Genomic DNA, 17,206 nt, shown 5'->3' on the forward strand with positions numbered 1-17,206 from the left:
GGGCGGTGGCGCTGCCCGATGACGCCCGAAGCAGGCGCTGGCCCCGCTTCTCCCCGCCCCGCGGAGCCACGGCGGAGCCACGCGAGGACGGTGAGTGCGGTGGGCGCTGCCGCTCCCGCTCCCTTCTTTCGCCTTTTTCCGCCGCCGGCTGAGAGCCTTCCCCGCGCCGCCACCGCGGGAGCAGTCGCGGCCCTGAGGGGCTCTGGCCGGGGCGGCGCGGGGCCCCTCGCTCGGGAAGAGCCCGGGGGCGGGGAGCAGCCCCCGGCGCCCTCACGCTGGTGAGCCCGGTCCCCGCTGCCCGGCGAGCCCCTCACACCTGGCGGGGCACCCACCGCCCCTTCCCGGCAAAGGACGCGCCTGTGTTTGCGGGTGGGAAATGACACTCCGTGGCAGTGCCCCGGGCTCTCTCTTGCAGGTGGTACAGCAGCGGGAATGACGGTGAACACACCGCTGTGCTTCAGGGGAAAGAAGATCCTGGCTCCGATGGTGCGAGTGGGGACGCTGCCAATGCGGCTGCTTGCTCTGGACTATGGTGCCGATATCGTGTACTGTGAGGTATGGAGGAGCAGATGAGGCGGTTTTATCTGACAACATTGTTATTAAGAAAAGTACAAAATGGATTTTTTTCATTTCACTTGTTCTTTTTACACGTAGTTTTCCATTAAAAACGAGGAAAGAAGAATCTCTATGTCTTGAGACATTTCTCTGAGCCATTCTCAAGTTATGGCACACCCATATTTTGAGGTTGTTCAGTAACTTCAAGTAATTTAGACAAAACATCATAACAATTTCCTCAAGTTGTCCTTTTATTTGCATTTGGGGGGATTAGGGTGTTGGGGTTTTTTTTTTGTATTTTGTTTCAGTAGAGTCAGAACTTTGAAGGAACTTTGAAGACTGACTTCATGTCTCATCTGGTTAGTTTCACTGTGCCTCCATGTATTTCACTCTTAGCATTGTTCTCCTTGCTTCTTAAACTCTTTTTTTTAAGCTGCCTGAAATTGAGGTGTGGGGTCCTCAGCACAAGAACTACGTGGACCTGTTAGAGTGGATCCAGAGAGGCCACAGTGCTGATCAGAGTGCTGGAGCACCTCTCCTACAAACACAGCCTGAGAGAGTTGGGATTGTTCTCTCTGGAGAAGAGAAGGCTCTGAGGAGACCTAGTTGAACCCTTCCAGTACTTAAAGGGGAGCTTTTAAAAAAGAGGGAGATGAACATTTTACAAGGATAGATAGTGATAGGACCAGGGGGAACAGTTCTAAACTAAAGAGAGGAGAGCTTTAGATTAGATATTAGTAAGAAGTTCTTTAACCAGAGGGTGCTGAGGTACTGGGACAGGTTGCTCAGAGAAGCTGATCTTTCTAGTTAGTTAATTAATAAAATGGGCAATTGTTTAGAGCTGACTGGCTGAAACAATTCAACTCACTGAGATTTTTTTTATCCTTTCTACTCAGGAGCTGATTGACATAAAGATGCTGCAGTGTAAGAGGGTTATAAATGGTAAGTATGGCATTTCTTTCGATAATACCTGTAAGAAGTCTCTTTACTAGTTAAGAGAAAGGGTAATTATTTCTCTGAAGCATTTTTCTAGTGATTATAGTGATTTATCAGTACATATAATCTCACTGAATTGTGTCTAGGGACTTACAGTAAGCTTTTGAAGTGCTACCTTAGACCTGTCTGCTGCTCTAGTTTTAAACTTCCAGTTTGTTTGGACTGCAGTAGAGACAGTTTCCATCAGTTTTTATGTGGCTTTTTAAATGTTAGCTGTTTGTGACATGATAACATACACACCTTTTAGTCTACTGCAACAAGAAAGCAACACACACAAATATCACTGTTTATCATTCATTTATTAACTTGAAGTCCATGGGCTGGACTTGGAATAATATGATTGTCACTTCAACTTCTTAAAAAGGTATCTTTGAGACCTGGCCCTGTCTGAGTGGAATAGAAACAGTTGTTTGCAGTGTCCCTGCTGGGAAACAGAAATTTACTACAAATCTCCTCTCTCCTCCTGCCCCTTCCCAAAAATAATACTGTTCATTCTGGCTGAGTCATCATTGGGCTTTGATACTTCTCAAAGAACATCAAATTACTTTGATGGCATTTCATTTATATACAAATGACGTGTTCATGTGACTTTTTTTAGTTTTTGCATTTGTACAGAATTTTTGCCTGTTTTATCTGTTTCTCATTTCATACAGAAGTACTTGAAACAGTGGACTTTGTTGCACCTAATGACAGAGTTGTTTTCAGAACTTGTGAAAGGGAGAGAGAACGTGTTGTCTTCCAAATGGTAAGAAACCAGATGCTCTTCTAAGAACATAGTTAAGTGAGGTGGTTTCACACCAAAGGTGTTGCAGAATTTTTGAGCTGTTACTACAAAACAAGATTCTGCATTATAAGTTCTCCTAAGAGGTGATTGAGATAACCTCTGTGCTCTCCAGCAGCTTGGTTTTGTCAGAGGTATCTTAGATATTTCTTATGGATGTGGATATAAATTGTGCTGATGACTGATCACACACTGAAGTTTTGCACTGTCCTGTGAACAGTCTCACTGGAAAGACTGAAAGAGGCAACATTGTTTAGTATAGATAAGAGAGGATTCATGATTGCATTGGCTTTGCACAAATAGGTTAAAGATTCTCTCTGCTGAAGAGAAAATGACAGTAATTTGCTCTTAGAGACCACTCTGTGGAGGACAAGAGATGATGGGCTTGGAGGGAGGGGGAAGCATGAGTGGACTGCATTAGACACTGAAAAGACCTTTTTCAGTGGTAATGTAGCCCTCAAATAAGTTGCTTGTAGAATTGTTATTAATGGAACTTTTTATGAACATTAAAATAGATATCTGTTGCTGAGGGGCTAAGAACATTTGATATTGCTGTAGGTGAAGAGGGCAGACAGAGCTCTTTGGATCCTTTTTTGTATCACCTTTTATCATCCAGTGGCTATGTGCTGTAGGTAAATGTTTGAAGTATCCAGTGTGCCTCTGAGTGGGTTTCTGTCTGTACTAAATGTTCAGAACAAATATAGTTGTACACATGTGCAAGTAAGCACCTTGGTTTTTAATTAATTTGATGATATTTTGTAATTTTAAATCTTCTTTTACCAACAGGGTTCAGCAGATGCTGAAAGAGCCCTGGCAGTAGCTAAACTTGTGTAAGTCATCTTCTCTCAGCCCCTTCCCACCTTGGGTTTGCCTGGGATTTTTTGTACAGAGGAATTATTGTAGAAGACAGTTTTTTACAATTGAGAGCATCAAGGTAGCTCTTGATAGAACCAGGAAAAGTTCAGCTGCTTAAATTCTGTGCTGGGATGACTTCTTGCTAGTACAAGTGTGTCCTTGATCTCTCCAGTGTGAATTTCCCTGGGTATTGCACAGCTGCAAGACCAATATACCTGAAAAAGTCCCTTACTGTTTGTGGTTTAAAGCCTCCAGTAATGTATTGTGCAGAAACCACAAGTGGCTCTTAAAAAGGTGGTTTTAAGTCTCCATTTAAATAGATGGAAGTTTCAATAGGACTTACTGTAGTGATGAATTTAGTGGTGGATATACTTCATATAGCATTAAGTATATAGAAAGTATTTAAGATCAGTATCTGCAGCTTCTGCACAGCACTGATTATTGAAACCTGTGAACAGTCTGATCTTCAGACCATCATTAAGATTTATATATTTAACTTAAATAAGTGAGAAGCTAAAAATTCAGAAGTTCAAGTTTATCTTAAGTTCTCATTTAAGCCTTTATGATGGTGGAACAAATTACCTGGCAAGATATCTGATTCTTGTTCTAATATGCTAAAAAATATTTTGATTTTTCCTTCTCTTTCAGAGAGAGTGATGTGGCTGGTATTGATATCAACATGGGATGCCCAAAAGAATATTCTACTAAGGCAAGTGGATTTTGATTGCTCTTAAATGAGCCTTTTCTGTCTTGGAGGTATGGAGGGTGGAATACATGGTCTGGTTTTCAAATTCAAGCAGTAAAATTTTGATGCAGAGAAAAATGAAATGTAATTGTTTGTAGTAAACAGAACACTCTAGAAGGTGTCATGGCCCTAATACAGTAAAATAACATAGGATGTTAGAAAATTAAATTCTTAAAGGCTAGATAAAATGAAGTGTTTAGGATTTTTTAATATTTTTCTGAAGTCATTAATTTGTCAGATGAGTGAAATAAGTTCTGCCTAGCCTTAATAAAAACTGAAATCACAGTTTGTCATCTGAGCAAATGACTGGCAAAATACAATCACAACTTAGTAATGCTGAATTCAATTCTTTGTCAGTTTTAAATGGGAGTACAATGGATCACTTAAAACCTGGTTTGTTTGTTTGTTTTGTAATAAAGCACATGCTGTTCTAAATTAGTCCTGTATCTGTGACTAGAGCAGAGCAGTCAGACTGGTTGTTAGGACTGTTAAGCCACTTGGTGCAGAGATAAAGGATCAATGAATTGAACCATGGCACTCCATTTTCTTGTCAAATGCTCCAGAGAGTTGTAATTAAGCACAAAACACCAAAATATCCATCTTGTACTAGGGTGAAAGATCAGGAGTACAACTGCTGGTGAGTGGTTATTCTCCAACAATAGTTCTGGATCAAAAAAATTTGTACAAAACAGTTGTTGGCCTCTGCATCTATGTATGCAGATGAAACAGTGTGGGAAGAACAACTAAAATATTAACTTGTTCTTAATTATGTTATGGATGAAAAATGGGAAAATGGATGATTATGTTTGCTAAAAATAGCTTTCTGAAATCCTGTCTGCTCCCTAAAGTGATGAGAGCAAGGTGATCCCTAAATTACTGCTCAATTATTCTGATACAGGTCTAAGAAATCTAGCATCAAGGTGTTCAGTAATGCTTCTGTATTTTAAATTTTGCTATTTTTTCCTTAATATGATATTGTGCTTTTGCTGTTGTCTGCTATTAGGCAAAACAATTGAGTTGAAAAATGTGTTTGCCTAGTGGGTAACAGTTTCTCTCTGTTTTCCCAGGGAGGGATGGGAGCAGCATTGCTGTCTGATCCTGACAAAATAGAGTCTGTAAGTATCACCTGGTGGGGTTGGAGCTGCCTTGGGAGGAATTGTGCACTGTGCTCTACTGGCAGCAGGAGTGAGTTGCATAGAGAACAAACTTGTGATTGCTTGAGTGGAATACTCAGTTTAGTACACTGGAGTTAAGGTTATAGATAAATATTCCTGATTTAGTTCTTGCCATTATCTGGACTATAAAACTGCTACTTTGGGGTTTTTTTTCAGTTTAAAAACTTTCAGTGTAGTGGAGTATTTGTGAGTTTTATGTGTCTATGCATGTTTTTTGAAATCAGAGTTCACTGGTCATGCCATATTAAAAGCATTGCTGAAACTCCAGCAGCAGTTAATTGCTCTCTAAAAATCCAGTTCAAATCAACAAAGAAGTGGCAGTAAAAATGTCTTAGACTATAAGTAGTCTTGTGTATCTACTAGATAAAATTGTATATTCAGTTACAGATTGTATATGTCTGTCTAGCATGTAAGATTCTTTATAGAGGAATAGTAAACAATGTTACATTATTCTAATTTATTTTCAAGAGAGAAAGGAGGAGAGTTTTAGTAATGCCACTGTTGTGATCAGATTTTTGTCTTCTCTTTTTTTTTCAGATATTGACCACCCTTGTTAAAGGAATTTGTAAACCAGTAACCTGCAAAATCCGCATTTTGCCCTCAGTAAGAGCATGAATTGTTGTGCTGAATTGTTCAGCTGTTACTGCTCTGATTTGCTATCAGTTAGAATATATTGTGTTCTAGTATGTTTCATTGTATGCCTGTTGCTGTGAAATAGCACTTGGAACTCACAATTTCTGTTTGGGATGCTGTCCCAGCCTAAATCTGACCTGCAGGTGCACAGAGACTCTGACTGTGGGCTTGACAGTTTCTATGATAGGCAAGGGCACAGAGGCTTTTCGCCTCTAAATTTCTCAACTGAGTAATTTTTTATGTCATAGAGGTACAAAAGGGTGTAGGACAGCACCCTCAAGCAGCCACTAGATGCTGTTAGTTCCTATTTTTCACGTGGGGTAGCCAATAGATAATTGTTTTCTGTTCTTTCAGACTAATTTTTCTTCCATACTCTTTTCTTGTTCTTGCAGTTAGAACAGCCAGTGAAGTTATGGGGTCTGTCTTTTTCAGGATCTTTTTCCAGACTTTTTTTACAGCTGATGTAGCTTCCTTAGTGCTTTTTTTTTCTTTTTTTAAGATAAATTCTCTACATATTTTTAAACCTCCAAAAGATTATGTACCTTCTCTTTTAAGGACTGATTATTTAGCAATTGGGTATTTAATTACTTCCCAGATGCTATGATTGTATATGACCTAAGCAGATATTTCAGTAGATGGATGAACTGTACCTGAGCCAGTTTTGTTCAGATGTCATTTATGTTTTGGGATAAACACATGAAGCTTGTGTGAAAAGAATCAGTAACCCAGTCTCAGATCATTTTGGTTCTGAAGTATTAAATTAGAGAACTGGCACCTTTATCCTAGAACCTTCTCCTTTTTGTTTCAAGCTAATTTTGGATAATGTCATCCATCAGAACAGCAGGTGAGCTTCTGTCTCTGCATCCCTGCCAGCTGGGACATGTTGCAGTTTTGAGACTGAATATGATCTGTTTGGGATGAGCCACAGATATTCCTTCAGCTTTTGAAAAGAAAATTTGCCTTTTTTTCATTCTCCCTTTCCCTAAAGATGCATAAGATGGGCTAGTGCAGCAGTGTGTCAATTTTATTTCTGCTTTTTAAGAGCATTTACCTCTTTGAAGATATACTGGGCATGTAAGCATATCCTTAGAATTTTTTAGATGCTGGTTAACATTTTTAAGGCACATCTGAGAGGAATATTTATAGTTGTGTGATTGCATGTTAGGTTGATTTCAGAAGGCATCCTCTTTCTGAAAAGTATTTTAATTACAATTTACAGAATAGTCATTAGAGAGGACTTGCTAATCAAATGTTCCAGTCATTTTCAATTGACAGTCTGAAAACCTTTGGAAAATATTCTCCTGCTACAGAGTATTATGTTACCTGGTTTGAGAAAGTTTGTAATCTGTAGGTTCAAGGAAGCATTGAAAATGGATTCTTTTTTTCTGCCATAGCATATACTTCTTTAATTGAAGTATATATTAAATGGTTGTACATGTTATGTTATTGATGAAAGGCAGGAATCACATCCCTCTTGAGAAAAGAAGACTTCCAGCATTTGTTTGTACAATGGTCACTCAGTGATTCCTTTTGCATTGAATTAAAATCATGTCAGACTGTCTTATCCCTCAGGTGGAGGATACTGTGAATCTGGTGAAGAGGATAGAGAAAACTGGCATTGCTGCTATTGCAGTCCATGGAAGGTAAATTGATTTTAGGCAAGAAAGACTTAGATTTTTTTTTAGTTTGTTGATGACTGTACCACAGTATGATATGACTGATATGAGTATCCTCTATACACTAAATGTAATACGTGGTTCTGATTTCAACTGTTAACTGAATTGGTGTTCTAGGAAATCAAGTCAGTAATTAGGGAATTAAACTGCTTTCTGCTCTTTTCCTAAATATTTTTTCTCAAAGACCAAATAAAATTAAGATTATCTTGCATACTTTGTATCTAAAATATCAAATATATAAAATAAATAAGCTGAAACAAATATATCCTAATAATCCTTGTGTCATGTCTGCTGTGGTTTAGAGATCTATAAATTCCACAGGAAATCTTTGGTCTTGTGTTGTTTTTGGTTTTTTTTTGTTGGAAAGGAAGAAGGAGGAGAGGCCTCAGCACCCTGTCCACTGTGATGTGATCAAGGCCATATCTGAAGCTGTCTCCATTCCAGTAATAGCAAAGTAAGTTGGACTAATTAACTCATTCTGGTCAGATGCCTGTACTTAAGATTTCCAAGTGCAGGCAAAAGAGGCATGGTTAATTATATTAGTGTTGTTAATTTTTAGTGGAGGATCTCATGACTTCATTAAGGAATATGCAGACATTGAGACCTTCCAGAAAGCAACAGCTGCCTCATCAGTCATGATTGCTCGTGCTGCCATGTGGAACCCCTCTGTCTTCAGAAAAGAGGGATTTTGCCCCTTGAAGGATGTCATGCAAGATTACATCAAATATGTATGTTTTTATGAAGATCTTACTTGTAAGATCATTGTTTAGAATTGTTAATCCAAATTTTACTGCAGTATCTTAACTCCTCTTAATTTCAAAGATTTCGTTCTGGGCATATTTTAACATAGTGCATGTTACATGATCCTTGCAAATCAATCCCTGCTTCCTCTGTTTGATTTTGTTTAGAAATCTGTATGCAGAAAACATCCTTTTTAGCCCTTGTTTCCTGGGAACATTTATGAGGCTTACCAGGCTATCTAAAAATGTAAAGAAATCTAAAAATACGTAGTCCAACCCTTTCGAAGTCACAGTTGTACAAACTGAGCAGATTATTGTATACAGTATACAATATTGAATTGACAACATTGAACAGAAAGGTGAAAGAGTATTAAAGAATCAGTTGTTCCTAGATTCACTTTTAGAAATTAATTACTTTTCACAAATATGGTCAAGAAATATTCACAGTAGGAAAGCAAAGGGGATCATTTGCCAATAAAGTAATTTTACTTTATTGGCAAATTACTGTATTGTAGTACTGTAGTTCCATTTGCCAAGTCACCTAATGTATAAAGTTTTATCCATTATTCAAAAGAAAAAATTTTAATGATGTCATAGGAAATCAGTCAGAAATCTGAAGTTTGATCGTGTCATCAATTCAAATTCCTTTTTTTAATTTGAGCTTGCTATTAACGAGTTACTAAAATATCAGTGCATTGCTAGTCAATGATGTAAACAGGTCAACTCTTTCTTCAGAAGTGTATGAGTCAGTTGAACTTTAGGTGGTGAAGTCGTGCCAAAATAATCAGATTATAGTCACGTTCATGGGAAGTTGAATATGTTACTGAGGAAACTGCACTGTGGCTTGCCTTTCAAAAATGATTGGGGAAGTCATCAAGACACCATGTGCAGTATAGAAGATAAATTTGTTTGGTGTGGTTTTGAACTCTTTGCCTCTTTCCATCAGGCAGTGAGATATGACAATCACTACACCAACACTAAATACTGCTTGTGTCAGATGTTGAGAGAACAGTTGGAAACTACTCAGGGTAAGAAGCTGCACGCTGCACAGTCCACACAGGAGATCTGGTAAGCATGGACTTCAGAAAAAGAGTTGTCTTCTGTCAAACTTGCACACCACTTCTCTGTCTAGCACTGCCTGGCATTTCACACTGTCAGGAGAAGTTACAAAAACCCCCAAAATAACCCCCAAAAATCCAGATGGGAGATGTGAAATACCAGAGTAAGCTTTTTCAGGTTTCCTCCATGCTCAGATGTTAAATCTTTAACCCTAAAACTCTCAATATTCAGCACACTCATTTGAGTGGTGCTTCACTGAGTGACAAGCATTTATCCAGTATTTGCATGAAGTGATTAAGAAAAATTTCAGCTTGTCTGACATTTTGTGGAACTTGTCTTCTTCCAAGGATTTGATTTAGCTTTCCCACTTGCATGTGAGGTTCGTAATGTTACTGGAATATTTGTAACATATTTGTTTTAAAATGAACACTTAGAAACACAGAAACATGCATCAGGGTTGTCATCAGGGTTGTCTGGTACTTAATTGTAATTTTTTGTGCTGCTTTTTATTCCTGGAGCACCTTAAGGAATAATGGCAATCTTTTTGAGGACATATAGTAGCTTTAAAGAATCTTATCATCCTGCATATCTGAAACAGACTGGATGAAATTTCTCAGTGGGAGAGACAGAAATGAAAGAACAAAAATTTTGAGAGAAACCATAAAATAGGCAGATGAATAAAGAATTAGCACTGAATTAGGAGAATTCAGGTTTGGACACATTTCAAATGGAACAAAAAGCTCTGAGCTTGCATGTGTCATATTCATGTTGTGTGTTATAATTATCTTCCTGATAGAAGGGAGGGGAGGAGTCTCCTTGTTTTATAAAATGAACAGTCTGAAACTGTTTGATATCTAATGTGTATGAAAATGAATAGCAATGTTGAAAGCTTGAAATATTTTGAAAAAGAATGTATTGGTGTCTAGCAAACCCTACTCAGCATTCTGTTAACGTTCAAAATGAATGGAAATGCCTGCAATCCTTTTGCCATTTTATTGCCTTTTACCAATTTTGGCTTTCTAGAAATAATTCTGTCCATGATTATTACATTACAGTACAATGAAGGGAATTTGTATTGCATATATAAAGGGAGCTAGACTTCATTATTCTTCATGGAGCAGTGGAATCCATGAACAATATTTAAACTTTGCAAGTTACTTTTCACTTGGGCAACTTAAAGGATTTAACTTGTTTTAGTATGCTAACAGACTATCTATTTTGATTATAGATTTTGAGTTTAGGAAAAAAGATAAAGTATAGATTAGAACTCAAATCTTTTGCAACTTCAGTAAAGTCTTAGCCCAGAGGGTGGTGGTGTTTTCTGCTGCATGAATAGCAATGCAGAGCATGTAAAATAAATACTGTAAGTAACAGTTTTACACAGGTAATTAGAGGTGACACAGTTCATAAACACTGGATAGAGATCTAGTATAAAATTATGGGGTTTATGTGCTATGCCTAACAATTCTTTAGGGGCTTCCAAAATCAAACTCTCTGGTTTTGTACATGTGATGCAATACCAACTTCAAAATGGGCTAAAGCAATGTGTGTGCAGGAGAGGGGGACAGAGAGAGCCATTTGGAAATTTATGAAACTATTTTCTGCCAGCAAACTTGGTCTTTTAACCCCTGTTCTGAACAACCTGTTCCATGTCCAGATAACTGAGGAACATTCAGTTTTTAAAATGCACCAGTTTATCTTCAGACAATTATAGTGCATAATTCTGCTGTCTCCTGGTGGTGAGGATGGGTTACAGCCATTTGAGCTTTAACCTCAGTGCTGAATGCAAGAGAACAGCCTGCTGCTCTTCCCACAAAACATTTGCATAGCAGTATGTAATAAATTGCCTTCCCTTAGAAGCACATAAGTTATTATTTTTCAGCTTCATTGCTTTTTTGCTTGGAGCATTGGAGATGGCTTTGTGGGCAGAATCCATTTTGTCATTGAGCAGTCCTGTATCAACCAGCATCTTCATAACCAAAAGTAAAAGTTTTTTTTATGCTGCAGGTTTTATTGCCCTTATCATCTGCAGAAAATCAATAGTCTCAGTTTTTCAAAGTAGATCCAGCCTGCCATGAGTTTGAAATTTGAACGGGTTTGAGGCTTTTGCCTTTGACTACAATCCTGGTTGCTGCTTCTCTTTATTTGGGCTTGTGAATAATACTCTGAAGTCAGAAAATCTGAGATTTTGAGGGGTTTGGATGCTATAGTGTTTATTGCTTATAGTATTTTTAATCACTATAATTAGAAGAAGATTCTTTTTCTTACTTTTTTCTTGTGTTGCCCTTGTGGAGCTGATGCACCAGGAGTCACACTGAGATGTTTGTTTGCTGATTCATCCAACTGCAAGTTATTAAATGAACTCATAACTTGAACATTGCAGGACCTGTATTTCTGACTGATTCTGCCTGCACTTCCAGGCTACAAGTTGCATATGTAGTGCTGGAAATTAGAACATCCTTTTCCTACTTGTAGCTCAATGTAATGTCACTGTGCAGAATACAGCCACACTTCCACTTCTTTCTCTGTCCTCTTTAACATATACTGTAAACACAATTGATTTCTACATTTTCTTTCTCTGTCATAATGTGATTCAAAAATGTATAAACTGATCTCTAATATAAAGGAATTCTGTTTGAATAGTGAAGCCTTTGAAATGGGTGACTTCTATGAAGAAACCACAGCTATTTTTGAAGCAAAGAAAACATCTGTAGAAACCAAGGTGCAAGATGAAGATGACCAAACAGAGGATCCAGATGTAATAAAAATGGCTGTTAGATTTGACAAGTAAGTATGCAAATCAAGTGTTTCACTCTCTCGCATCTCTGAATAATAACTGTGGGGCTGACAGTGTCTTAAGAGTTTTTTGAAAATGATGATTTGCAAAACAGCACTTACTGGGTGAATTCCTATGAAGCAGTAAGTGAACATCATTCATAATCACCACTTTTCTTGTGCCATTTGGGTGTTGTAGGATGTTCTTTAGTTCCAGGCTTCCCGAGACTGCTTAATTCTCTCACTTAACTTGTTGAAAGTGCTGAGTGCTCTAAAAGAAAATTAAAAAAATAACATCTCCATGTAGAAAAGTATATTACAAATATAGAGTTCAGTTATTTTTCGTGAAACTTGTCTAAAACATAATTTTTCTATTAAAAATACTGCAAAAATTTCTTAATACTCTTCTTAGCAGAGAACACGCTCATCTGAAGTCTTCTAAATGTGTTCCACTCATAAGTTATTTCTTGAAAAATTAATTCATGGAGTTGAATTCTATTTTATATAATTTTTAACTATAATCTCTGAAGCCTGTAGAATTGCTGTTACTTTCCATGTTAAACTCATGTTTGCTGGTTTTGCTAATAGGCCTATCAAACAGCTCAAGAAGAGTGTGATATGTAAAATCCTCCACAAATGCAGTCATAATGCTTTAATATTTAGAGGATATATTACCTGACTCCTTGAGAACTGAATACAGATTTTTTTACATGTTTTTTTCTGCCATGTGTGAGGGTCTGTAATTCTTTGTCAATAACAGAATAAATTCCTATGTTTTCTATGCTTTTTTCATTTGATTTCTGCTTCATAACAGAAGCAGCTTCTCCTTTTTTCTACTAGTGTTTACTTGGTGATTATAATAAGCAGTAGCAAACTGTACCTTTCATCTCTATCACATATTTAGTTAGAATCTCCTTTCTGCTAAGTATGTCTTTTCTAGCTATATTACTACAGGACGTAAATATTCAGGAAAACTTTGGATTTTATTTTAGATGTTTTGTCACACCTATTACTTGAGTTATCTAATGAAGAAGAAGAAGAAGCATCTTCTTCATAATTTGAACTGTAAAATTACACTTCAAATAACTGGTAGAAGTAATACAAAAAGCATCACTGTCTTTTTAAAATAGAACTTTGTGCACAGTTGTTGACAACAAATTTTTCTGTCTAGGCGAGAATATCCACCACAGATCACTCCAAAAATGTATCTTCTGGAATGGTGTAGGAAAGAAAAGCATCCTCAGCCTGTTTATGAAACTGTGAGTCAATGAAACACTCTTTCAAACCTCTCCCTCTGCCTAAATATGAAATTAAGTATTTTAGGACTCAAGGCAGTGAGAAATTCTGCTTCAGCTTTCTGGTGTAGCTCTTTCAGAAAGCAGCTGCAGAAATGATAATGGCTTATTTTATTAGAAAATAAAAAATCCAAAGTCAGGCCTTCAGTCTGCTTTTGATTGATTTTTGAAAGAAATTACTGTAACTTTCTGGTCATTACATAGGAGCCCATGACTGACTTTCTTCTACTACTTCTATGAAGTAAAGAATTAGGTCTTGGAATGTTTTCTCTGTTGTTGCACACTGTTACAGATAGGAACTGTATGGGACAGGAGCACCTGTTTGGTTACATGGGAACATTATTTGATTACTTTTTATTTTTGTAAAGCAAAAATCTCTATAACTTGGACAATTTCTTAATTTTTTAATGTTGTATATGTATGGTGAAATTTGTGGTGTGAATTAGAGTAATTTTAAAGTTATGTTACTTCTTATCCTTGTCTTTATAAATATGAAGGAATGTTGATGATGTTGTTTCTTCTGTAAATTACATGACTGGTTTTTGACAACCCCTTTCCTTTTACTTCTTTTTTTCTACAGGTTCAAAGACCATTGGATAGGTTATTCTGTTCAGTAGTGACAGTAGCTGAGCAAAAATACCGATCAACTCTGTGGTAAGCCATCCTTAATGGGTTTTTCAGCTGGATTTTTGTTTCTGAAATGTTGCTTAAAAACTTGCATTAAAAGGATATTTCAGTTTATTCCAGTTGGCTTTGATAAAGGTCCACTAAAAGCTACCTCCTAAAGCTACTTCTAGGAGGGAAAAAGGATTAAGAACTTCTGAGAATTTAATGTGACAAGAGGAAGTAAGCACTGGCGTAATCAAGTAAAGTTAACAGATTTTAATTCACTTTGTGTTAGTCCACAAGTTGTATTGGAAGGGGAGCAAATAGGTGACCCAGTTCCATTCTGTATGTGATGAGTGCAGAAGGAAGCCAAGGGAGGCAGAGGGGAATGTTGGAGCAGGTTATGTCTTCAGCCACTGCAGCAGATCCATTCCAATAAGAAGTCAGGACTAAGTGTCCGTATTCAGTGAAGCAGAGGACGGTGCACTGAGTTCTTGGAGATCACAGTTAATTAGCAGCTCCATCCAGGCCTGCTCTAAAGTGTATTGATGGTATTTTATATAATCATCTATTAATACCAGAGTTGATTTGAGGCATTTGCACTTAAGGTGATCTTGATTTAACTGCAAAGCTGGAGCTCAGCATTGAACATTTTAAACAGGACAAGCACACACAACTGCTTTGCAGCCTTCCTGTTCAGAGACTTTAGGAAGTTATGCTTAGCTGATACGAAATTTTGAGAAGAAAATGTTTTCAAATACTGACTTCCACAAATGTGTGATGGGCAGTCTTTCTCAGAAGTGACAGAATTTTTATTATTACGGAACAGTTCCTGCTTTTGTCAGCATCAATGAACTTGTACAGCTGGCAGAGAATGTACTTACGCCTGAGCCTCTTTCAAGAAAAGTGATCCTTCATAACTCAGTTTTGTTTAGTGATCAGATTGGTAAAAGCCTCCTTTCTGTGGGGCAAACACACATTGGCTGTGTACCTGTGACATGGAGAGTGTTCAAGAGACAAGCCCTGATAGAGACAGATTTTCTAGGAATATTGCATCAGGAGTGATGCATCAACGCTTGACACCTAGCAAGATTGAAATAATTTCTGGAACTGACCTGGTTTGTTTTTCTGCTGTGAGATGACTACAAATGCTGTTTGTTTCATGATGTTGCATCAGAGACAGGAAATTGTCTCTTGGCAGTGTAGAGACCTCAGTTTCTACTTTCACGTGTGCTCTGTGTGCTTGCTCTTCAGGGACAAGTCCAAGAAACTGGCAGAACAGGCTGCAGCTATTGTCTGTCTGAGAGCATTGGGTGTCCCAGAGGGAAAGCTCTGTGAGGGAGAAAATCACCTGATTAACAAACGCAAGAGGGGGGACCAGGAGCCCTTGATTAGCAGAGACCATGGAGAGGACCTTGCTGAGCCTTCCCATAAAAAAGCCAATTTTATTGAAGAAACTTCTGACATGAATGTGCCGAAGATGCCACGATAGCATGGAATTAATGGAAATTAGAGGTTTCATGCCTATGCAGCTACAAATGAGCTCCTGTTTGTATATCTTGCTGTTCACATTTCATTTGGATTCTCTCAGAGACAGATAAATTTCCCAGTTGTAAAAAAAGCCACTGAGATGTTTACTGTTCACCACTCACTGTCCCTATGGTGCCTTTCAGATGATAATTAGGAACTTGGTTTTAAACAACATGGAGAAGGTAATCCCAGTAATAAAACTTTTTTAAAATATCAGGTATTTTCAAAGCAACTTTGTCATTGGTTTCATTACTTGTTTTTTTATTTTTAATAAGTCTACAGTGTGCAGGTAAGAGATGTATTGATACATCATCCACAAACAGAGGAATCTAACTGTGTATTGGAACTGTGTAGTTAATCAGAAAAATCAATGTAGGAAAATAATTAGTAGCAAAGTAGACATGTTTGTGTCAATTGAGTTTTATGCATGTTTTGCAAGCTTTGTTTACACCCCTCATGTATCAAGAAAAAGTTTTTTTGCGGAAAGAAGGACTTAAAAATTGTAAGACAAGCATTAAAATAACATTCTTCTGTGATAACTTCTACTACATTTTACCTTCAGAAATAGGCAGTAGAATGAATTGTCCTTTTCTGGTCTTAGGTGTTAACAATTGTGTCTTTCCAGTAAGGAACTGGAGCCAAGCCTGGTAGCACTGACTTTGTTGAATGAAGGTCCTTTTTGTCTTTTAAACTTGAAAATCCTCATAAATGTCTACAAGTAGATTACTTGCAGTAATGGCCATCCAAATATGGCCTTCTATGTTCTTGAAATGTGACCTTGTTTGTCTCAGCAATCAGCTGTTGGAGATACAGGGGTCTTGGTCAAAGTAAACTGTAAGTAAATGCTGTGTGCCAGAAGAGGATACAGACTCTGTCTAATTCATGACAACTCATCTGAGCTTGTCTGATTCAAATTAGAGTTCTGAATCTTCAAAAGAATGACAAAAGAATTCAGAGAGATCTGTTATTAACAGTTTATTGAAACAGTGGCTTAGTTTCCCTCAACAGTGTGGGGGATCTTGAGTTCATCAGCTCTGGTCTGAAAACAAAATTATGGGGATGTATCATGCCATGATCTCTAAAGTACTTTGTATAAAGAATGTACAAGATATAATTCATTTGGCTGTAATTCATAAAGAATCTTTCTATTTAAAAATTTGATTCTTTTCCTCAAGTGGTAGTGCCACATTAAACCATTCTTTTAAAAAGGAAAAATAATATCTCATCAGACAATATTCAGGGTTGTGAAGTTAAAATGTTTGCTGTTTAGATTAATCAACAGTAAATCTATACAGTCTAGGAAGGAGGAAGTTTTTCTTGTTCAATTTGTACAATAGAGTAAATGCACTTTAATATGTTTGATATCATTTTAGTGCTACAACTTTACTCTGAAGCACTAAAAAAATTTGCAGTATTAATCAGAAATTTCAGTAGTAGCCCTTTTCCTATTATAAGTTCTACCTGGATATCTTACATTTGTCAGAACTATTTGAAACCACAATAATAAAGAAAAAGTAATTTTTAGGTCCTGCTACCAGTGTGATTTGCCTGGTCTAATGTAACAGAATCATGGAATATTTGAGTGTGGAAAGGACCTCTGGAGATTGTGTGGTCCAAACCCCTTGCTCAAAGCAAGGTGAACTAGGGCAGGTTTCTCAAGACTGTTTCTAATTGGGTTTTGCACATCTTCAAGGGTTGAGACTCCACAACCTTTCTTGGCAACTTGTTCCAGTGTTTGAGCACCCTTAAGGTAAGCAAAAGTGGGGGTTTTTTCCTTCTTCTACA

The 17,206-nt window shown here is 37.5% G+C and overlaps 1 protein-coding gene across 1 annotated transcript; it reads left to right on the forward strand.

The window, feature by feature from the left end:
- Positions 1-26: 26 nt before the first annotated feature.
- Positions 27-16,945, forward strand: DUS2 (dihydrouridine synthase 2). The gene is made up of 16 exons (XM_066557309.1): positions 27-90; positions 416-555; positions 1,452-1,497; positions 2,205-2,296; positions 3,119-3,162; positions 3,836-3,896; positions 5,000-5,047; positions 5,645-5,710; positions 7,313-7,383; positions 7,784-7,870; positions 7,976-8,144; positions 9,103-9,224; positions 11,859-12,002; positions 13,162-13,249; positions 13,866-13,939; positions 15,146-16,945. Exons 2-16 carry the CDS (start codon positions 433-435, stop codon positions 15,381-15,383), a joined length of 1,473 nt encoding a protein of 490 aa, XP_066413406.1. The 5' UTR covers positions 27-90; positions 416-432; the 3' UTR covers positions 15,384-16,945.
- The last annotated feature ends 261 nt before the right edge of the window (positions 16,946-17,206 follow it).

Source organism: Molothrus aeneus, chromosome 11 (assembly GCF_037042795.1).
Source record: "Molothrus aeneus isolate 106 chromosome 11, BPBGC_Maene_1.0, whole genome shotgun sequence".
In the NCBI taxonomy this organism is placed as follows: domain Eukaryota; kingdom Metazoa; phylum Chordata; class Aves; order Passeriformes; family Icteridae; genus Molothrus; species Molothrus aeneus.

What these genes read in the sequence shown, in the direction of transcription:
- DUS2 (XM_066557309.1), top strand. Translation starts at nt 433, where the DNA reads ATGACGGTGAACACACCGCTGTGCTTCAGGGGAAAGAAGATCCTGGCT. An exon ending in CCGATATCGTGTACTGTGAG is followed by an intron (nt 556 to 1,451) that starts GTATGGAGGAGC and finishes CTTTCTACTCAG; the next exon opens with GAGCTGATTGACATAAAGAT. An exon ending in ATGGCTGTTAGATTTGACAA is followed by an intron (nt 12,003 to 13,161) that starts GTAAGTATGCAA and finishes TTTTCTGTCTAG; the next exon opens with GCGAGAATATCCACCACAGA.